Consider the following 24,128-nt stretch of genomic DNA (forward strand, 5'->3'; position numbering starts at 1 on the left):
ATAACCTAGCATATCTAAAAGATTATCATTTTAACATATAATCAATACAAAAAATTAAGATATTTTACATCCTTTTATCCATCTTCCAAATCCAGTATGTATTTTACACTTACAGCATATCTCAATTGCTGACCAGCCCCATTTCAAGTACTCAATAGCCACATGTTGCCTGGGGCTCCTGTGCTGGACAGTACTATAATTCTAAACTAGATCATAACTAGGGATTGTGATAAAACTATCCAATGTTATAAAAACCTCCATAGTCCAAAACTTCAAATTATAATTTGAAATTATACCTAGATAATTTATAAAAACAAAAAATGATAAAACTTACCAGTTAAATATAAGAAAATAATTTCCATGAATTCATAATGCAAATTTCAAAATGTTTATTTCAACTTAGCTTCCACTGTTTTTACACTGGTTTTACCCATCACAAAATCTCCACTACAAAACTGCTAACCCCTTACAGTCCAGCACTACAACATACATATTTTGTATTTACCATTTCCCCAACCCGACTTCAATTTCTCTCTCAACTACCCAAAATACAGTGCTTACCACACTACCAGACACACAACAGATACTGATTAAAGACTGATGCCTAACAAAGCTGTATTCATTTTTATCCTAATTCCATTTTTTTTTTTAAAAAAGAAAGTAGGGTCTTTATTTGGGTCCTGGATGAACAACCATAAAAATAATTTTTCAGGGACCGGCCCAGTGGTGTAGTGGTTAAGTTCGTGCACTCTGCTTTGGCGGCCCAGAGTTCACAGGTTCAGATCCTGGGTGTAGACCTACACACCACTTATCAAGCCATGCTGTGGCACGTGTCCCACATATAAAGCAGAGGAAGATGAGCACGGATGTTAGTCCACGGCCAATCTTCCTCCGTAAAAAAGAGGAGGATTGGCAACTGATGTTAGCTCAGGGCTAAGGTTGTTCACCAAAAATAATAATAATAATTTTTCAGATTTCACACTGTATAAATAACTTTGCATTACGCCACCAAACATAATGCTAGGTTTATGCTTTTATCACAGATTCTCAGTAAAAATTAATGTCTCTTCAACTATTCAGCAGGCTTCAGACTGCTTATACTTCCTCTCAGAGAAAAGCAAACACATAATCCGCCCTTTACTCTTTCCCAGTTTTTTGAGATACTGTGGGGATGGCAAGAGTAAGGATTCAGGGTACTTTACCAATTCACATTTAAGTGCTTGAATGAACTACAAAGAGGTGTTGTACAATGCTTTCTTTCATCAGAATAACATCTTAATGATGAACCAACTTTATCTCCAGATGAGTAGATATCCAAATCATCTGTTAAAAAAGAAAACTGCAGAGATTACTTACTAAGATCAGATACTAATGATTTTATTCTAGGCTCCTAAAGGTAACACAGCAAAATTACTTAATGGTTTCTCATCTGTCTCCCTAATGCAAACTTGCAGAAAAGATGCATCGAATCTTATATTTATATAGCACTTTACCGATTACCTAATAGTCTTTCACTCATTACCTTATTCGATCCCAGCAACTACTCTGTGAAGTAAGCAGAATAGGTGCCTTTAACCCTATCTAATGGTTAGGAACCTAAGGACTAGAGAAGTTATGTGAATTTTTCCAAGTAACACAACCAGTAAGTACAATGACTAAAATGCAGAATCCAGCCTTCTTTTACCTAATCATGATATCTAGTCAGTTCTCAAACTATAAATATTTTATTTTTAAATCTTATATATTTTAAACATGAAATATTTGTTTAATAAACTGTTAGCATATATCTAAATTCAGTGAATAAAAAAAGAGAGTCTTTCTGATAAGAAATTTGGAAATACTTTTAAAAGTATGCGCCCTTCTCTAACGCTCAATTTTACTCCCTCAGAAGTTTAACAAATTATATTTTTAGTTATATTTTGGAAGGCTGGAAATTTAGGGCAAATTTCAAAACCAAAATACAATTTTAAGATATTTTTAAGATACTAGACTCAGTAATAACTGAAATATTTTTTTTTCATACTGAAAGAATGTTTCAGAAGAGTGTTTACAAAATTTCAAAATGAAATTCCCTAATCCATCACATGGTGAACTTTTAAAGATATTAATTACTGTTTCTGTGGCAATCATCTCAAAGTCCAATGATTATACTAGTAAAGACATCACCTAAGAAGTATCAACAAATCAAAAGACTAATGGTTAATTAGTTATACACTTAAGTACAGATCACCACATGGTGTTCCAACCCACCCAATCACATGGTGTAATTATCTTTATCAAGAAGATAAATTTGATAAATTCTGCAAGTGGAATAATTATCATCCTAGTAACTTGGAAAAGCTTGTGCCTAAAAAAAAAATAGCAATTAGTTTCCTTTATCCAATATACTGTTTAATTTTTAACGTCTTTAAAGGCAGAAATACTGTAACTGAAACACCAAAAAAATTCAATTTGATTTTTAAAGACATCTTACACACTTACCCCAAAATCATGATTATTATTAGTTCATTACCAGACTGAAAAGAAGCTTAGTATCATAAGATATCTGGCACTAGCCATAGTCTAAACATTTTTTAAAAATCCTTCCTCTCGAATTAAATATGTTAAAAACCTCAAATATACAAAATACTCTATTGGCTTACCTGGGGAGGTTAGAGATCTTCTCTTACATTTAGCCTGATCAAAATCTGAAAAGTCATACTAAAAAAAAAAACAAATATGATAACATATTTAATTTGTACACCAAGAATAAACTTACAGACTCAAAATAGTTCCCCACAAATTATGTATTAATTACAAAGGTAAATTACAAAGGGTAGAGTGGAGAAATCTGGTAGACACCACCTTAATCAAGTAATCAAGGTTCACATCACCACTAATGAATCAAAGCAACATCGTTACGTCTACTGATGAACAGAGCAAGCCAAACATCACTCATACAGTGTGTATTAAGCACTGTCAAGTTGGCTCCTACTCCTGGCGACCCTACAAATGAGTGCTGTCCACAGTGTCCTATCCTCAACGGCCCTACTCAGCTCCTGTAGACGCAGGCCTGTAGCTTCCTTTATGGAGTCAACCCATCTCCTATTTGGTCCTCCTCTTCTCCTGCTGCCTTCTACTTTTCCCAGCATTATTGTCTTTCCAGAGAATCCTGCCTTCTCATGATGCGCCCAAAGTAGGACAGCCTCAGTGTTATCATCTTTGCCTCCAGTGACGGTTCAGGCTTAATTTTCTCTAGGAGCCACGTGTCGTCTTTCTGGCAGTCCAGGGTATCTGTAGAGCTCTCCTCCAACACCATGTTTCAAATGCATCCATTTTTTTCCTGTCAGCCTTCTTCCCTGCCTCGCTTCTGCACCCGGACACAGTGACTGGGAATACGGGGGTGTGGATAATCCTGGCCTTGGTCTCTAACGACACTTCCTTACACTCAATGATCTTTCCTAATTCCTTCATTGCTGCCCTTCCGAGTCTCAGTCTTCTCTTGGTTTCTTGGCTGTGGTCTCCATTTAAATTGTTGACTGAACCAAAATCTTTAACAATTTCAGTGTCTTCAGTGCCTACATTAAGTAGTGTAGTTCTTCTGTAGTCATGATTTTGTCTTCATAATGTCCAAATGCAGTCCTGCTTTGGCACTTTCGTCATGCAGTAGTCACGCAGTATTCCATTTATGTAGTGTTCATGCAGTACTCATGTAGTATTCCTGCCAAAAATGCATAACCAGCATCTAATCATGAGGTGTCCATCAGACAAACACAAACTGAGGGACATTCTAATAAATAATTCCCCTATATTCTTCAAAAATATCAATATTACAAAAAGTAAGGCTTGGGAACCTGTTCCAGATTAAAGGCAAAAAAGACAAGCAAACACAATGCTCAATTTTAGGGATCTGCAGCAGGAAAAAAATTTTTTTACAGAGAACATTATTGAGATAATTGGTGAAACGTGAATAAGGACTATACATTCCATAATATTATTCTATCGATAGTAAGTTTTCTGCATTTATTACTGTGGTTATACAAGCAAATCTCCTTACTCCTAGAACAACACAAGGAAGTGTTTATATTCAGAGGTAAAAAGTCACAGGCGCCTGCAAATTACCCTCAAACAGCTCGAGTGGGAAAAAAATGTGTGTATGGAGAGGGGAGAGGGAGTCAAAAAGAGGGAGAGAAAATGGTAAAGCGAATGCGGCAAAACGTTAACAATTGGTGAATCCAAGCGAAGGGTACAAAGGAGTTCTTTGTATGATTCTTGCAACTATTGTAGTTTGAAATTATTTCTACATAAGAAACTTTTTAAAGGAATTAAATTGATTTTTGAACTCCACTCAAGTCACGTAGGTAAAAGTTCACAAACACTCTCAACAATGCCATCTCACGCTTCGTATAACAAACCTTCACAAACCCAGGCGACGGGCTTTTTTCTCACAGAAAACGTTTTCCCCGTGTGCGCTGACTTCTATCCGCCCAGCACTGGCGCATGCGCGGCCGTAAATTATTTCCCCTCCGGCCACCTGCGCGGCACCCGTTTTCCCGTGAGCGTCCGAGGGCGGGCGACTCCAGACGAGCAGCAGCCAGCCCGGCCCGGGGACGGGGCCGCGCAGGAAGCGCGAAGCCTCACCTCGGCGGCGCAGCTGCCCCCCAGCCCGTAGCGGCTCTTCAGACGCTCCACTACGAAATCCTGCCCCGGAGGCTTGACGACCCTCGGTTCCATAGCGCGCCGCGGCCGCCGTCGTCTCCCGGGGAACAGCCTCTGGGGCCGCGCGAGGAGCGCAGGGGCGGAGCTGCGCGGCGGAAGTGCGTGGTGACGCCAGGCGGCCCCGCCCCCGCGTCGGGGGCCGAGCTCGCCCGTGGGGTCGGCAGCTGACTGGGCGGCGGGGCAGGCGGGCTTCCGGGGGCCCCGTCTCTGTCTCTGTGTACGTTCAAGGCGGACTCGCGTGATGGCTCTTCCGCCTGCCGGATGATTTAACGACTGATTCCTTTACTGGTGCGTTGTTTGGACTGATAAATGGTGCTTTATGTTCTTTTCCGAGTGTCTTAAGAAAATTTCTGCTACTTGAGTTTTCCTCCGCCTTGTCTGGGGCCCCGAGAAGCACGGTGGTCCCCAGCAGGTCGCACGCTGGGACGTGTGGCCCTGCGCTCCCAGGGGCGCGCCCTCTGTCGGGTGACCTGCGCGGCCCGCGTGCATGTGGGAGGGCGCACGAGGTAAGGAGGGTCCACACCTGCCTGGGAGGACCACCCCTCGCTTAGAGCGTGTCTCACGCATGTAGTGAGTGTGCCTATGCTCACTGTAATCCAAAAGGCGGGAAAAAATCAAGACTATTTCGTACTGCAAAGGCTACGAGTTTCAAAAGGCACTGCCTCCTCCCTTCCCCTGCCTGCGGCCTGTGTTCCACACATGGCCTAACCGCAGTAGTAGGACGCCAGCTGCCTGGGAGCATGAGCTTCGTTCTTCCATCGGCTTCCCCCTGGTCGAGAACTGTGCCTGGCATCCAGTAGGTGCTCCATAGTTCACTGGCACGCTATGTCAACCGAAACCCTGTATTAAACCGAGACTGATGGAGGGGAATAACTGAATATCCACTTAATTTCTTTCCTTTATACAATAAGACCAGTGTAATCCTTTAGTTTTCTAAATTGTGATTGTCCAACAGCATGTCTGGATTAACAACTCCTAGATTCTCTGGATTATCTTGAAAGTTTCTCAAATGCCAAAATTTTATAAGATCAATATTTTAATAAAGTCATTATCTGAAAATTTAAACCAATACTCTTTTTGCCATAAAGTATTACTTAAAGCGTACAAATAATAGATTTCATAATCTTTAAGCAGATTTTAATGAGACAAAAAATCCAGCCAGTTAAAATAAAAGGTACATATTGTGGGTTTATACCACATCAGTGATTAAATAACAAAGAGAAATCACAAAGTCCTTTCCTGAAATGTGTGACACACAGTCTTTCTTATAAATGCCTCAGGCCACCTTTAAGCATCTTTGGAATACTAATACTGGAAAAGTTGGTTTACATGTCATTTTATCAAATTTTTGGTCAAAGTACTAGTTTTTAAAGCTTTTTAATACATAACTTGAATGGTTTAGGACAGCATAGAAATCAGTATAGGAGGGCAGGCAGGTGGCATAGCGGTTAAGTTCCCGTGCTCCGCTTTGGTGGCCCAGAGTTCGCAGGTTCAGATCCCCGCTGCGGACCTGTGCACCACTTGTCAAGCCATGCTGTGGCGGTGTCCCATATAAAGTAGAAAAAGATGGGCACAGATGTTAGCCCAGGGCCAATCTTCCTTAGCAAAAAGAGAAGGATTGGCATCGGATGTTAGCTCCAGGCTAATCTTCCTCACACAAAAAAAGAAATCAGTATAAAACTGTTCTCTAAAAAATCTCTAAAAGTGCATTTACTTAGAATTTATTCTAAAATCATGACAAAGACATCAGCTGTCCCAGTTGAAAAATTACAGCACACTTTACAGCAACTTAAGTTTCCAAAGAAGCCAGTTCTTAATATTAAATGTGCATGTATATAGTCCATGGTTCTGGGCCGGCCCCGTGGCTTAGCGGTTAAGTGCACGTGCTCCGCTGCTGGCGGCCTGGGGTTCGGATCCCGGGCGCGCACCGACGCACCTCTTCTCCGGCCATGCTGGGGCTGCGTCCCACATACAGCAACTAGAAGGATGTGCAGCTATGACATACAGCTATCTGCTGGGGCTTTGGGGGGGAAAAATAAATAAATAAATAAAATTATATATAGTCCATGGTTCTCCTTTAAGGTTCACGTGGTTCAAACTGATACACTGGGGTAGGTTTAATTCAGTTACCTGGCTTTGTGGTCAAATGGACTTAGTGATGGTATTCCATCACTCATTACTCACACAAACCACATATGACATCCCTCCCCTCCTTTGACTGGCAGTTGAACACATATTTATTATAGAATAGACTGTTCCCAAAATCCCCAAACAATGGAATAAACCCCACTGTCTTGCACTAACCAAAATGAGGTGATTTCACCAGGAAGAACACAGGAGGGCAGCAGGCAGTCACTGTTAGTGATTGGAATATACAAAATTTTGTGCTCTAAGTAGATTCTTTCTAGTTCTATATTGAGTAGGGTGATGAGAACATCCCTCTTTTTTTGGCAGTTTTTCTAACTTTTGACACTAGCCATTTCCAAATAAATTTTAAGTGTATCAAGCTCGAAAAGAGTCACTTCCTTTGGAACTCTGGAAATTATGCAGCAGTGTGAGTTTACAGACTTTTAATTGTTCTCCTTACTTTGGTTCTAGAATGAACAAACAACTAGATGCACAAGTAATGAATTTTTTAAATGTCATGGCTGTTAACAATTATCACTTTATTTTTGCTACAAAATTCACCAGAAAAAGGTACTGCAACAATCTAGTATTGCAACAATCTAGTATAAAGCAAATCTTTAACCAAAGAACATGGTATAGACCTTTTTAAAATATTCATACTTTATCACAATAACTGCAAGGAAAAGTTCAAGTTCTATAACAGAACCAAGCTGCAGTCTGAGGTAGTAGAAACAGATAACAGAAAAGTAAAAAAAAAAAAAAATTTAAGGAAATACTCAACTTGTTTAAAATGTAAAAATTAATTTAAGACCTTTGAAAGGGCACAGGAAGCTACATATCATTTTAAGAAAAGAAGGTACCCTACTTTAAAAGTTAATTTAACTAAACAGGAGGTGCAAGGATTATAGAAGAGCACTTTGGTTAAGTCTCTACCCTCTGTGGCTCTACCCATTCATAAGTGAATCTCTATGCATAAATGAGCACACCAATAGTTAAAATTACCAAATATATTTCAAATCTAAAATAAAAATTATCCAAGTTGTGGTCCCTTTATTCAAATAGTAAGTATATCCATGCAGGAGGTCCAATATCTTAAAAGGAATTAAAATTAAATTGCATATATCATATTCCTTCAATAGTTTGAGAAGGTCTATTGCTTTTAACAAGATTAGTATTATTCCATTTTAATACAAATATGTCAGGAGTACATAAACACAAGTACACCTGAAATATACCAGTGTTTTATCTTTTATTTCACACCATGCAAGGTCAATTATAACACATTAAAAAGTGACAACAGCTATAAGCTGCAATTTTACATTTATACATTGGAAACGTTCATTTTCAAAAGCTGAACATAATTACCATATTGTCATAACGGCTAAGCTTCAATTCAGCTGTTTATACAGGTACTATGAAAAACAATGATTTTATATCTGTCCACATTCTGTGATACTAATTCTTCGACTAACAGACCCTTTTGGAGAACCAAATGATTCAATCTTTTTCACAGTATCCATGCCATCCTTAACAAACCCAAATACTACATGCTTAAAGTCCAAATGTTCTGCTTTTTTCAGTATTATAAAAAATTGAGAATTATTGGTATCCCGGCCTCGATTGGCCATCGATAGTAAGCCAGGACCAGTATGTTTCACAACAAAATTTTCATCTTCAAATTTATCTCCATAAATGGACTGTCCTCCTGTTCCATCATGTTTGGTGATATCTCCTCCCTGAAAAGAGATTTCAATTAATAGGAATCCTGAATAAAATATTAAAATACACACAGAACTAACTACTATAGGATAAGTCCTAAACACCCAGTTTCCTTGAGAATGTGGTTTGGAAAATAAGAAATAATCCATTTGTGAAAGAAGACAAAAATGAAAAGGTCTTTTTCCCACCCTCAATTTCTAGCAGGTTTCAAGGTATTAGAAATTTGAACCATTTTAGGTTGCAAGATTTTGTGGGGATAGGAAGTTGGGGTGGTGACACCAACTGATGTGTGGAAAAGCTAAAGAAATATTAAGAAAATTACAGGTGAGGAGAAACACTCACTCAAATTTCCCAAGTTAGTGTGGTGTACTTTTGTAAACTTCAATTGTGATATACAGTTAATACTTACTTGGCAAACAAAATCTGGAATCACTCTGTGAAAAATGGAGTTCTTGAAACCAAAGCCCTTCTCTCCAGTGCATAGTGCTCTGAAGTTCTCAGCAGTTTGAGGAACAATGTGTGAAAATAATTCCATGGTTATACGTCCAAGGGGTTCATCATCTGCGCAAACATCAAAAAACACCACAGGATTTGTCTCCTTTGATAACTCGGCTGTCAGTGATACCTGCCCTTTTTGGAGCTTTGATAAATTCTGTTGACAGTCTTCAAATTTTTTCTTAAAACAATCAGCCATTTCTTTAGTTTTAAATCTTACTGCAAGCTGTTCCACTTTGGCTTCTCCATCTGTTAAACAACAACAAAACAACACAGTGACATGAGTATTAAAATAACTTATACATTTTTTTATATATTTGTTAACGGGATTTTAGAAAAGTCCAAAAAATGAAAAGTAGCATTTGAATGTAAAACTCACCAGCATAATCTGAAGCAGTCCAAACTAAAGCATTGTTCGAAACATTTAAGGGTTTTAATTCCATTGTTTTGGTAATGACATGGTTTGCACACACTTTAAAGACTTGGTCTCTTCTCATCAGGATCCGATAGTAATTCTTCATCGTATGCCAAAGAATCTTTATATCTCCAACACCACGCTCCTTCCACTGACTGACATCTCGATCCCATCTATAAAGTTTGGCTCTCTCTTTAAATAAAATTTCTTCATCTTCTTCTCCAGATTTTACTTCCACCTATGATAATAGATGAAATTATCTATAAGCTGCTGCTTATAACATATTCCACAAAAAATTCCAAAGATCCAAATTCCTTAAGATATTGTCTGTATAATGACAATAACAATTTGAACTGTAGTATCAAGACAGATGGTAATCTCCTAGGGCTAAGAATACATCTGACTTGGATGAGGCACTGATGACCTGATTTGTCATTAAATGTTTTTCTTTCTTTTTTTTTCTTTTTGTGAGGAAGATCAGCCCTGAGCTAACATCCAGGCCAATCTTCCTCTTTTTTGCTGAGGAAGGCCAGCCCTGAGCTAACATCTATTGCCAATCCTCCTCTTTTTCCCCTTTTTCTCCCCAAAGCCCCAGTAGATAGTTGTATGTCACAGCTGCACTTCCTTCTGGTTGCTGTATGTGGGACGCCGCCTCAGCATGGCTGGACAAGCGGTGGGTCGGTGCGCGCTCGGGACCCGAACGCCGGCCACCAGCAGCAGAGCGCACGCACTCAACCACCAAGCCACGGGGCCAGCCCCTAAATGTTCTTCTCTTATGTAGTCTTCTTCCTCTTTTTGGAAATTAAATACATTCTTTTATAGGACAGAAGCAGTTTCAAAAAGTGCTTGTTTTTCAAGAGAAATTTAACTACTGATTGAGATTGAAAATTGACAAAGTAATTTGCCTAAGCCAACATTCTTGTCCAGAAAATGTAGACTTACTTTTTATTGAAAAGACTGGCAAATTTGAGATAAGATTTTTTTTGCCCCCCGATTTGTTATGAAAACAAACATGATATTCTAACAACATAAGAAAAAATTTAGTTCTTCCCAACAATTTCATATAAAATTTACCATATATTTACATACAAATTTTAACAAAGATAATTTATACTTAACGGCAGAACTTCTAATAAACAAAGAGCTTCCATTTAAAATTGTAAATATTCTGAAAGAAATGCAAACAAAGCTAGCTCAAAAATCCAGCCTATGTCAAATTTTAAACTTAAAATGTAAAGTAAGTTTTTAGTAAGATTGTCATTCTTTAATATTTACCTCTGGTAATGACACTATTGGTTCAAAATGGATATCTTCATTATGAACTACTTCTTCATCTGTACCATCTTCGTCTTCACCAACTTTACTGGTTGACTGTGTTCCAAACACAGCTGCTCCAGTATTTGCCCACTGGAAATTTTCATCTGGTGAATAAATTAGGATATTTAAATAGTGGTATCTATTTTTATAAACTCTTAATCCCGTTAGATTACTTATCAGTGCATCTAATTTCCAATGATGTGACATATACATCTAGTAAAAATGTTTAAAATTACATTATTCTGGCAAGTTCAACTCATCCAAAGAGCACACAGTACACTTAGTACTGTCTATGTTTGCAAATATAATGATAAGATCATCTGAGCTTTAGGTAAACTTCATGATACTAAACTACACAAGAACTTTCAGTAATGAAGCAAGTTCTTAAAAGCACATACCTTGGAACTTTGAAAACTGAGCTCAGCTCCAAAGGTAGTTTATTGCATAAAATATTTTATCAGGTGATAAAAATAACTTTTGAAGCTAAATATGTCCTCAAAGAGGCCAAATCTGCTATTTCCAAATTAGCCAAAGTAGCCTAAACACATGTTTATATCTTCTCTACCTCATAACTCGTGTTGGAGCTTAGATTTCTTGGCCAAGTGGTAGATGGTAGCCTGAGAAGAAGCTTGCTGACTCCAACTCAAAGGATACCAGACTGTTAGGGGTGAAAAAGCTCTCCATTCCGATGCAAAGGAACTAAGGCTATTCCTCTCCCTCATACATTGGAGAAGGTGAAAACTAAAAGCTTCTTCATTCTCATCTCAACTGAGATGACCCAGCCTGCTAATACGTTCCCCACTATCTCAAAGGAAAGAAACACCTCAACTTTTCACGGCTTGCGAATAAATCAATGCCTTAGAGAACCCTGACATCTGGTGCTAAAAAATAAGACAAAAATGTCACAGATCATTTAAAAAGTAACTCGGGGCCGGCCCAGTGGCACAAGTGGTTAAGTGCGCGCACTCCGCTGTGGCGGCCCAGGGTTCGCCAGTTCGGATCCTGGGCGCACATTGACGCACTGCTTGGCAAGCCATGCTGTGGCGGTGTCCCATATAAAGTGGAGGAAGATGGGCATGGATGTTAGCCCAGGGCCAGTCTTCCTCAGCAAAAAAAACAAGAAGATTGGCAGATGTTAGCACAGGGCTGATCTGCTCACAAAAATAAATAAATAAAAAGTAATTCAGCACCTTGAAGAAAGAACAAAATGAATAACTAATATAGTAACTCCTTCTAAGCCAGATTTAATAGGGAGAAAAAAACATAAAAAAAGCTAAAAAAAAAAAAATTCTTAAGAAGATACTGGAAAAGAATGCTCTGAAAACAAGAAAAGCACAACCTCAGGTAGTGTAGGGATTCCTGAGAATAGTAACCACAGATCTAGATGATACACTGGTTTGGGGCTCAAAAGTAACTGGTTCAGGAACTCCCAACCAGAAAAATTTTAACAACTATCCCAATACCCTTGGGGATGTGGCAGAAAATTTCAAAATTCCTCTAAAGCAATAGTTAAAGCTGGGTGCGGATTACACTCACACTAAGAGTTTTTTGTAAATTACCAATGCCCAGGCGTACCATGCCCAGAGAGCCAATATAACTGTGAGGTGATTTTTTTTTTTAAAGTTCCCAGGAAATTCTAATATGAAGCCAATCATTAAAAACCACTGCTCTAAAGGGACCAGGAGGAAGAATTTACACAGTAAAAGTATAAAGATATGCATGTCAATAATCAATATCAATTTCACAATAACAGTTCTAGGTAATAGTACCTAGGAGGCTATCACTGTGTGTCCAAGTTTAATGAAAACATTACAAAATCTGAAGGAAATAGGATAAATTGGCAATCACTGACAAAGGTGGGCAGTAAGGTGTTCCTTATATTCTCTTAGTCTTCACATGAAATATTACACAATAGACATGGAATGATTAATAGACCTGTGTGAATAGGACTTGCAGAAGAAAATGAGTAGAAAAAGAAAAGGAACAAAAGAAAAAAAATGAAACAAAGGAAATGAACAACAACAATAAAATGAACAGATGAAGAAAAAGTAATCACCACAGAAATAATACATAAGAGAAAAAAAAAAGACTCTTTAAAACCAAGCAAAACAAAAAGTTTGAGACAAAAAGGTCCACACAGTAACAGGAACAAGTTTAAAAGAAAAAAAATACCCACATGCTGGTGAAATGTATGACCTCTCAGAAAAAAGAAAAAACTAAGTCCTAAGTCCTACAAGCTCTTAACCAAAGATGAAGGCAAGACTGAAATTCTAAATTATCAAGAAATTTACAAAAGTGTGAGGATTCCCTATAAAAACTGATGGGATTCCAGGGGATTTACAGTTGCAAATACTATTCTGTGCTTATTAGCATAATCCAAATTAAATAAAGGAAGTATTCAACACAAAAGAAAACTAACAATAATTTAAAGAAAAGGAATGACAAAATCTGAAGATACAATAAAAACACAAACAAGAGGAGAATTGATAAAACCAAAAGCTACTTTGAAAAAGACAAATCACAAATTCCTGTCAGATCTAAGAACAAAACAAAGAAATGTAGTTTAAACAACAGCTTGGTGAATAATGACACTGAAAAATGATAAGAGGTAGTGGGGAGTGAATATCGGCTTAACGCAAACCTCCCTCAAGAGATTTTGAGTCTTGCCTATTTCACAGTTTACTGTACAATATTGATAGAATACTGTGAAAAGATTACTGAATAACAAGCAACCTAACACATCAATTTTTATCTGGCTTTTTTTTTGTAGATAACTGTACCCACCATACTGCTGTGTTTGCTGACTTATCCTGTGACTTCAAGCTACTTAAAACAAAAATAAAGCAACGTGATATCAGTGAAGCTATGAATTCCAACATAAGATAATTTCTAAAAGTTTTATATGTGTTTCCATAAATGGCAGGAGCTGTGAAACAAGTGTAAATATGTGAGAGGGAAGAACACTACTCTGAATTAGATTAATCATGTAAAGTATATTATTTATCTTCAATAAAATTTATTCCAAAAATCAATTATCTTGTACAAGAACCATTTAGGTGGTGCTATAATCAGATATATGAAAGACATTATAAGAATGAGAAAATATGCCAGTAAACTTGAAACAATCAAGGAAATGGATTATTTTCTACAAATGATACCAAAATGGACTAAAAATAGAAAAAAAACCATTGGAAAAGATGGGAAAACTCATCAATTATAAATTTAGCACAATAATTTAGCACAACCCTTATAGTAAAATCCAATCAAGGATACTGCAAAAATAGAAAACTACAAAATCATCTCCTTAAAAAAAATACAGATGCACAAATCTTGAAATATTAACAAATCAAATCGAAAAATATAATTAAAAGAACAATATACCAAAGTCAAGGTTATTCCAAAACTGGAAAGACGGTTTGCATTTCAGGATGAGGAGGACTATCAACATGACTTATACTGAATTATGAAAAAACTCTTATGGTTATATTAATAAATGTCAAAAATAATAGTAAAATAGGGGGCGGCCCGTGGCATAGCGGTTAAGTTCATGCATTCTGCTTCAGCGGCCCGGGGTGCACAGGTTGGGATCCGGGCGCGGACCGACGCACCACTGGTCAAGCCATGCTGTGGCGGAGTCCCATATAAAGTAGAGGAGCATGCATGTTAGCCCTGGGCCAATCTTTCTCAGCAAAAAGAGAAGGATTGGCATGGGATGTTAGCTCAGGGCTAATCTGCCCTCACACACACACAAAAATAATAGTAAAATACAGAAACCATCCTTCTTAAAACACTAAACAAACTGGAGGGTGGGGATGAGGGAAGAAATGTTCAACTTAGAACACTGGGGCAAAGGACTAGTTCTTTCCGTTGTGCTTGATTCTGTAACATGATCATTAAAATCTCTTCTCCTGATCTTACCTTTGGAACCAAAAGCAAAATCCCCAGAGTTACTGGAAGCCAAGTCTGCAAATGACAGCCCTGTGCTACTTCCCAATCCAAATGAAACTGTTTTGCTTTCCACTGGCAAAAAGAAAAGAGCAATTTAACACTTCATTTAATATATACTGAATATCCAAGTTTTACCCAGGACCCAGAAAGAAAGAAGGTAGGACCGTCTATACTGCCAAGGGGGTTGGGAGTAGGGTGTGAATCTTCTGGTTATTCCTCTGAAGAAAAGTTACAAAATACATCCAATTCTGAGTTCCTTCAGTATTATTAAGTTTACAGGTACTATTCTCAATGAACACTACACCAAAACCATGCCAAAAATCATTTTTAAAATATGAGATGTAGATCTATACTAATTCAGATATATAGAGCTACAGTTTCTGCTTTATATAGTCTTCTATAATCTAAAACACACATTCATTCAAAGACAGGATTTTAGGAAACATCTCCATAAAGATTTCTTGTGTTCTCTATCATCAATAATAAGCTCATAAAAACTGAATGTCTCATTTATATTTGGTCACCAGGAGTTTTGGGGTCTTGTCTTAGTTCTGCCAACATGTAGCTACATGATCTCTTAAAGTCCTATGCCTTACTTTCCTCATGTGAAAACGCGATTTTAGGTCGGTAAATACCTTGCTCTTTTAGCATATTAAGACTCTGAAGTGCCTATAAATGTAGTATTTGTGACTTATTCAGGACTACTTCTGAAAAAAATTAGGTAATAGAGACAACGTACACATATAAAGCAATACAATTTAAAAGATGTCCCCATCTCCCAAAATCAACTGAAATGAAAAACCAAGGGAGAAAGCACATCAAATATAGTTTAATGTAACTGAAAAGGTAATTTAATGAAGCCAGTAGAGAAAAAGAAAGACATTTAAGTAGTTTCATAAAAATTTAACACTCCTATTTTAATATTTCTACAATTACTTCATATATACTTACAATTTTAATATACTTCAGTGATAATATAATTCAAACAATATTTAAATGAAAATTCTATCACAAAGAAAATTTCTATGTAAGCATACTATTGTCATTTATTCTCAGGTAGATAGGTCAGATTCACAACGCTCTGTATTCCCTAATAACTACCACTCTAACAATAAAGATACATGTTTATTATCTTTGTTGGCAAGGCAGTATGACTTTCTGTTTATTATTACAAATATCCTACACCCCAAAATTTGTTTTAAGAAAGGGAGCTTACATTTAAAAGTCTATCTTCTCAAAAATATAGGTGTACCTTTTGTAATACATGCCTAGAAAGGTTTTTGTAAACATATATCAAATTTTACCTTGGCTTGTAGAATCTGCATCATTTTCCTTTCTAGTAGACAAATCTACAGGTTTGTCCACAGTTCCAGAAGATATAGGTCGTGAACTAATGGATTTGGTAATCAAATCAGGATCTTCAGACTTACATAAAAATGGTACAGTAACTTCAGTCCCACCTGTACACACACTGTCGGCTGTGCTACTTAGTTTCTCATTCTGGGATTTCTGCAAAGAAGAAGTGACAGATAACCATACCGTTAAATACTGATCGACAAAAACGATCATATACCCTATTTTCAAAGAAATTGAGGACTTGGAGTTCTGGACAAAATGGAGTAAGCACACTTCTCCACGTTATCTGTCTCTCCTATTCCATACTCCATCCCTTCTCCAAACACCTACAACTGATCTGGACTGAAATAGATAAAGCAACTATAAGAAGCCTCTGAAAGGCAGAAGAAAGTCGGAAGATTAAGAATCTCAAGACTTGAGGGATAATCTGGTGGTGAGAATCCTGTGGGTTTTTTTCTGTCCCCCACCCCCAGTCCATAAACCAGGAGGATGCTAAAGCAGCCCAAAACACTGGAACTGCCAATAGCACAGATGGAAGAAGTCCCAGAAAAGCCAACTCTCTCCGGCCAGGGGGTGGGGGATGATGTCAGGAAATGATCCATGTGTTGAATGATCTTTTTTTTTAATAATTATATTTATTTATTTATTTTCCCCCCAAAGCCCCAGTAGATAGTTGTATGTCATAGCTGCACATCCTTCTAGTTGCTGTATGTGGGACGAGGCCTCAGCATGGCCGGAGAAGCAGTGTGTCGGTGCGCGCCCGGGATCCGAACCCCGGCCGCCAGCAGCGGAGCGCACGCACTTAACCGCTAAGCCATGGGGCCGGCCCAGAAAAAGACTTTAAAGAAGCTATTATAACAATGCTTCTAGAGGCAAAGACAAATACTCTTAAAACAAATGAAAAGACAGAAGTTCTCAGCAAAAAAATTGAAGGTATAAAGAAGAATCAAATGGGGGAGTTTACAACTGAAAAATACAATAACGGAATTAAAAAATTTTATGGAATACTTCATCCAACAGCAGAATACATATTCCTCTCAAGCTCACATGGAATATTTACCTAAAAAGACCACATTCTGAGCCATAAAACACACCTCAACAAATTCAAAAGAACAGAAACCACACAAAGTACACTCTCAAGTCCACAATGGAATTAAACTAGAAATCAATAACAGAAATAGAGCTGGTAAAATCCCCAAATATTTGGAGATTAAACAACGCACTTTTAAATATCCAGGTTAACCAAGAAAACACAAATTACTAATATCAGAAATGAAACAGGAGCCATCAGTACCAATCCATGAATATTAAAAACGTAATAAATTTTAATGAACTTCATAACTTCATGAACAGCGTTATGTCCACAGATTTGATAACATAGTTGAAATGGACCAAGTCCTTGAAAGACACAACCTATCAAAACTCACACAAGAACAAATAGATAATCTGAATAGGCCTATATCTATTAAAGAAAATGTATCATCAATTAATATCCTTCCAAAAAAGTAAGCACCAGGCCCAGATGGTTTCAGTGGTGAATTGTCCAACATTTAAGAAAGAAATAATACCAATTCCTACAAGGTCTTCCAAACAATAAAAGCAGAGGGAATACTTCCTAACAAAGTATGCAAAGCAAAAATTGATAGGAGAAATAGACGAATCCACAATTATGCTTGGCAGCACTCCTCTCAATAATCAACAGAACAAGGAGGCAAAAAATTAGCAAGGATATATTAGACCTAGACAACACAGTATCAACTAATTTGATCTAACTAACATTTATAGAACGTTCCACTCAAAAACAGCAGACTATACATTCTTCTCAAGTGCACAGTGAACATTCACAAAGACAGCCCTTATTAAATCTATAAGAACTGAAATTATTCAAGATATGTTCAAAGACAATAATGGAATTAAATTAGAAATCAGTAACAGAATGGTATCTGGAAAATCATCAAATATTTAGAAGCAACATATTACTACCTAATACTTATATCAAAAAGAATGTCTAGGGGCCGGCCCGGTGGCGCAAGCAGTTAAGTGCGCGCGCTCCGCTGCGGCGGCCCGGGGTTCGCTGGTTCGGATCCCGGGCGCGCACCGACGCACTGCTTGGTAAGCCATGCTGTGGCGGCGTCCCATATAAAGTGGAGGAAGATGGGCACCGATGTTAGCCCAGGGCCGTCTTCCTCAGCAAATAAAAAGAGGAGGATTGGCGGATGTTAGCTCAGGGCTGATCTCCTCACAAAAAAAAAAAAAAAAAAAAAAAAAAAAAGAATGTCTAAAGGAAAATAAATATTTTGAACTGAATGAAAAGGAAAATACCATGTATTAAAACTTGTGGGACAGAGCTAAACAGTTCATAGAGAGAAACTTATAGCATTAAACATTTATATTAGAAATGAAGAATGGTCTTAAATCAATAATTTAAGCTCCACTGTAAGAAACTACAAAAAGAGCAAACCAGCAACAACCTTCAATGGATTAATGAACAAACTGTGGTACATCCACATGATGGAATACTATTTAGTGATAGAAAGGAACAAACTATGTATTACTAGACACAACAACTTGGACATCTCAAGAGCATTATCTTAGTTAAAAAAAAGCCAGTATCAAAGGTTACGTACTGTATGATTCCATTTATATGTTAGTCTGGAAAAGGCAAAAATATACAAACAGAAAACAGACCAGCAGTTGCCAGAGGTTATGAGTGTGGGAGAATCTGAATACAAAGGGATAGTATGAAGGAATTCTTTGGGGTGTTGGAATTGTTCTATATCCTCTCTGTGGTACAGATTACAAGAATTCAGGCATGTGTAAGAACTCAGAAAACACAAACACATAACAAAAAGTGAATTTTACTTATGTAAATAAAAAAACTAATACAAATGAGAAAAGTCATTACTTCTTAATGTACTGAAGCACAAGGAAAAGATAATTCACACTATGTTTGTGTCAAATGGTTTAGGCTATCACAGCAGTATTACTCATAATAGCTAAAAAGTGGCAACAACCCAAATGGCCATCAACAGATAAATGGATAAAGAAAATGTAGTATATCCATACAACGGCATATTACTTGGCCATAAAAAGGAATGAAATACAGATATATGCTACAACGTAAATATACCTTGAAAACATTACATGAAAGAAGCCACACCAAAAAAGCCACATATTATTATGATTTATTTATATGCAATGTCCAGAACAGGCAAGTATAGAGACAGAAAAGTACATCAGTGGTTACCTAGGGCTAGAGGAGCTGGGTGGAAATGGGGAAGGGTGGTGACTACTAGAAGGTTACAGGGTTCTTTTTGGGATGATAAAAATGTTCTAAAATTGATTATGGTAATAGTTGCACAACCATGTGAATATACTAAAAACCCACTGAACTGTATACTTTAAATGGGTGAACTGTATGGTATTTGAATTATATCACAATAAATGTTACCCAAAAAACATAGGCTAGATTACTTGGGGGAGGGGAGGGTTTTAATTCAGCTCCTAATGTATCCTCCATTAAGAGTTCTAAAACTCCAGGCAGACAAATCAAATTACTTGTTTTGTTCCCCAATCCTCAGCACAGTGCTAGCTCATGGTAAATGCTTATAAATACAGTACCCTTAGGCATTTTATGCAAAGGATGCATATCTGAAGACCCTGCACAATCCAAAATGAATTAGATTGAGTGTAAAGTAGGAAGGATGCATTCTAAGAGGGTGTAAATCTACATCCATTATAGCATATTTTAGCTTTAATGGTTTTTAGTTCTCTATTTCATCTCTGTGTATCAAAGGGTGCTCTCCTCCAAAATTACCATTTATTGTGACACTTTTTTCGAACTTTATATTGATTTATCACATTTAACTTCTATACCAAAGGTATTTTTGGACAACCCCTAGTACTGCTATTTAATAAATATTATGACAGTGTTATAGGATATTTTACAAAAATATTTTAAGTTATAACAATTATGAATGTTATTTATGTTTAGTTTATTTTTTGCTGAGGAAGATTCGCCCTGAGCTAACAGCTGTGCTAGTCTTCCCCTATTTTTGTAGGTGGGTCACTGAACTTAACCACGAGGCCATGGGGCCGGCCTCCATGAATGTTTTAAAATAACACAACTGTCACTTCACATAAGATATTTCAACTCCTATAAACAACATAGTTCACAAAATACTGACAAAAGATACCAAGTTGTTGCGTACCAGCTAAAGTGGTACCACAAGGTGGGAAAAGAATAAATGATGTACAATTCAGTCTGTGCATCAGCATTGAAATTATTTTTCAGTTTTAAAATAAATCTTAAATAAATAAGTTTAATTATTTTTAAGTTTTACACTTAAAAGAGTAAGGCCATATTTAAGTCGCATCATTCCAATTTGCATAACCCAGATGTATATGGATACGACTAGACTGTGTTTGCTGAATGAGTCACTGCATGATAGAGCCTAGAAGCCAGTAACTGAAGCTTAGCAGAAATTACATACTGTTTACTTCCAGTGAGTCGGGGGTACGCTGACTGATTTAAAACATGCTTTACATTTAACAGTGAGGCCACTGATGCAAAACTTCAGATAGGACTTCCACAGCTATTTCCTATCCATTCTGCCCACCCTAGAATAAACTAACTTGCATGAAAAATGAACTACTTAATACATCATTCTTGGTATTGTAGACATTCTTAGGGATATGTGCACAGTCCAGGCTACCCTCAGCCCCCAAAATCCAACATACGTATAGGGGTGAACCGTTACAGGCCTCTATGTAGAACAAAAGTCCTCCTTCTCTGGCCATAGCTGATTGGTAGATGCCTTATCCATTTGCTAGCCGCAACCCATTATTACCATTTGGTAAGAACATTCTAGTTTACTGCATCAACAAAGGCAACTTAACCGGAAGGAAAACAATGGAGATGTTCTTACTTGAGCTTCCCGAACTTTCTGAAGCTCTGACTGAAAGTCTTCCCCATTTCCATTGTCCTCATCAGTGTCACTGCAGACTCCACAAAAAAATGTAGGTGGAAGCTTTAATGTATCTGCTTTTGCCTTCTCTTCAACTGTTGGCTTCTTTTCCCAAACAATAACACATTCCTTCTCATTATCTGAAAATCCCATAAAACACAAGCAAAAGAAAGTTAACCAACTACTCTACAACAATGTTCCTCAATGTAATCTGTGAATGCTAATGGAGGACAAGAACCACCGGGAGAACACTGTTTTTCACTTCATATTATTTTTAAATATTTTAAATCACCATGGGCATATTACATAAGTAAAACTGGTAATTACAGAAATAATCAGATTAGGAGATTCCTTTTAAATACCTATAAGATTTTTTTAAAACATTATAATTAGTAATTTTAACTTAACATACCTGTTAGATTTTCTTCTAGTGGTCTACATTTTTCTGAATCATCCAGATATAGTTTTCCATTAAGTTTCTTGACAGCTGTTTCAAAATCCTCATCTTAAAGTATAATTGATTTTATTAAATAAAAGAATTTCTAGTAAGTTTCAGGAGTTTTTCTAGCCAGAAATCTAAGAATTATCTCCAAATTCACACTTTTCCTTACTCCCCACATCCAAAAAGCATTCAGTTTTGCCAATTTTACATCCCTAATGTCTTTCCTACTATTAGAAATTTCATTGAGGCTCTCCTCTTGTTTGAGCTGCTCTATCATTTTAGCTCATCTTCCTACCTCCGTGTCCCACAACCCAATCCTCTACACCACTACCCAGTTGGTCCCACTGAAACTTTTCTGAGCATGTTAACTCCCCTCAAAGTTAAAAACTCTGCGAGAGCATACAAAGTTTTCCATAATCAGACCCTTGTCTGCCTCATCACTCTCCCATCCCTCTGAGACTCCAAGGAAATTATGATTGCTTTCTATTCCCTCAAAATGCCTGCCCTGCTCATGACAGCCAACCAAAACATGCTTACTTAATAAATGAATTCACTTCTTTGGATCATTAAATTCATTAACTATTTACACATACATTTAGGATAAATATCTACCTGCAAGGACAGCAGTGATGGGTTCTAAGAGGCAGGCTTAAAATAATTGAACCATACCCTCAATTACTAAGATTAGCATGAACAGAATTCTTTTAAAATAACAAAAGATTTACCATCCTCTTCTTCTTCACTAACATAATCTGGTCTATTCTTATAGCAGAAGAAAGTTGGAGGAAGTTTAAGTTTGCTTGCAAGAGCTTTTTGCTCAGGGGTTGGGGTTAGCTCATATACAATGAGAACATCGTCATCTGAGGGAAGATCTTCAAGTTTTTTCTCCTGTTTTGCTATAACACAAGTCAAAAAAATTGATAAAGACAAGGTGTTAAATACGTATTAACATCAATATTCTAACTGAAAATAAAAACCACAGAACTTATCTTCAGGTTAAAATAATAGTATAGTGATAAAAACACATACACTTCGATGTGAACAGAGCTTTATAAGAATCATGAATTAGAATTAGTAGCCTGATTTAAATGTTCTATCAAAAATCCTTAGTGAACACAAAATCTATTTAAAACCAAAAAAATCCTGCTTTTACTTACCGATCATTGAAAAAAATTATTATTAATGGCTTTAATATAAAAAGGTATTTAAAAAGTGCTGCGATAACCATATTTGGCATACTAAACAGTTTAGCAAAATATCCATGCATTTGCAACAAAAAGAAAAAATTAAAGAAATCATAAGCAAAGATTAGTAGAAATACGAAACTAATGCAAAGCCAACCTTGATTAGCTCCTACAAGGAAAGTTAACAACTGCTAAGGATGGCAGGTGATTCGAGTTACATCCAGTTTTGCATATTTCCAAGCATGACAATAAAGTTTTATAAACTGTTTTCCTATGGGTAATACAGTAACACTCTAAGATAATTTCTATAGCTGAAAAACCAACAACAACAACAACAAGGCAAAAAATGGAGAGAAAAGGAATTCTTCATATAATCTGCTCTGGTCTATAAAGAATTCCCCACTAACGGAACTGATCAAGTAAGCCAATCATGAAGCATGCTAATGTACCAACTGGTGCTGTCCAATAAGGCAGCCTAGCCACATGTGGCTATTAAGTAAGCACTTGATATGTAGCTAATCCAAAGTAAGATGTGCTGCAAGTGTAAAAATATACACTAGACTTTGAAGACTTGGTATCAAAAAAAGAAATATAACTCACTATTTTTTATACTGATTAGAAGTTTAAATGGTATTTCAGATATAATGGGTTAAACCGAATAGATTATTAAAATTAATTTCATCTGTTTCTCTTTTCACCTTTTTTTTAAAAAATTTTTTAACGTGGCTACCAGAAAATTTTTAATTACATATTTAAATTCATATTTTCTTTTGGATGACCCTGATCTAGAGAACGAGAGCCCTTTTACAATGTTAAACCTGCTTGCACTCTCCTTCATTACAAAAACTTGGTTATCAATTCCTAGCCAGGGACATAAAAGAACACTAGAAAGACACAGATTGTTTCAGTTCTGCTGTTAACTGGTAAAGACAACTTGGGCATACCAGACAGCCTCGCTGGGCCTCATTTTCCTCACATCTAAAGTTTTCATCTCTAAGGTCCTTTGGGACTATGACATTCTCAGACTTGAAACAAAATACGGCTCTTTGTTCTGCAGTAGAATAATGGTAAATTTGCTCTTAGGCCAGGGATTCTTACCCTAGGGCCCAGAAAGGTCTATGTGCAAGAATATACCCTTTACAGAAAAAAGTCCACACTTCCCACATAATTTCTCAAAGACTGCATCCTTAAAAATAAAGGTTAAGAGCTGCTTTGGCTAGTAATATGATTGGTATATTTTAAAACCGAAGGCCCCAGAAATCAAGGATTGTCATTTTATCATCGTACTTGTCTGGCAACCTATAACATCGTTGAATTGCTCACGGTAAGTTATTTGACACTAATACGGAGTTTTCATTCCCCTATCTTTGCTCTTGACGGTCTTTAACAGATCTTACTTCCTATTATTCCACTCCAGTACTAACACTTACTTTTAATAAATGATCTATACTACATATATA

General features: G+C 36.9%; 2 protein-coding genes across 10 annotated transcripts in view; both read right to left on the reverse strand.

The window, feature by feature from the left end:
• The window catches only part of CCDC138 (coiled-coil domain containing 138), a 103,167-nt gene extending 98,416 nt beyond the window's left edge, over positions 1–4,751 (reverse strand). For 6 of the 7 annotated variants that reach the window (XR_009217242.1, XM_058534329.1, XM_058534328.1 and 3 more), the window contains exons 1-3: positions 4,621–4,751; positions 2,643–2,700; positions 1,203–1,323 (exon numbers count right to left, since the gene is read on the reverse strand). Coding sequence is in view for 6 of the 7 variants with exons in the window: in XM_058534329.1 (XP_058390312.1) it covers positions 1,203–1,323; positions 2,643–2,700; positions 4,621–4,713 (272 nt within the window). In the remaining variant the exon portion in view is untranslated. The remainder of the gene's footprint in view (positions 1–1,202; positions 1,324–2,642; positions 2,701–4,620) is intronic. The other variant, XM_058534333.1, reaches the window with a different exon arrangement.
• Positions 4,752–7,343: 2,592 nt separating this feature from the next.
• Positions 7,344–24,128, reverse strand: part of RGPD4 (RANBP2 like and GRIP domain containing 4) — an 85,422-nt gene continuing 68,637 nt past the window's right edge. For 2 of the 3 annotated variants that reach the window (XM_058534335.1, XM_058534334.1), the window contains 9 exons: positions 22,210–22,380; positions 21,455–21,547; positions 21,004–21,182; positions 16,024–16,228; positions 14,690–14,791; positions 10,730–10,875; positions 9,419–9,692; positions 8,954–9,288; positions 7,344–8,561 (listed from right to left, as the gene is read on the reverse strand). In XM_058534335.1, coding sequence (XP_058390318.1) covers positions 8,256–8,561; positions 8,954–9,288; positions 9,419–9,692; positions 10,730–10,875; positions 14,690–14,791; positions 16,024–16,228; positions 21,004–21,182; positions 21,455–21,547; positions 22,210–22,380 — 1,811 coding nt within the window. In that variant the 3' untranslated portion in view covers positions 7,344–8,255. The remainder of the gene's footprint in view (positions 8,562–8,953; positions 9,289–9,418; positions 9,693–10,729; positions 10,876–14,689; positions 14,792–16,023; positions 16,229–21,003; positions 21,183–21,454; positions 21,548–22,209; positions 22,381–24,128) is intronic. The other variant, XM_058534336.1, reaches the window with a different exon arrangement.

This window comes from Diceros bicornis, chromosome 40 (assembly GCF_020826845.1).
Source record: "Diceros bicornis minor isolate mBicDic1 chromosome 40, mDicBic1.mat.cur, whole genome shotgun sequence".
Classification (NCBI taxonomy): Eukaryota; Metazoa; Chordata; class Mammalia; order Perissodactyla; family Rhinocerotidae; genus Diceros; species Diceros bicornis.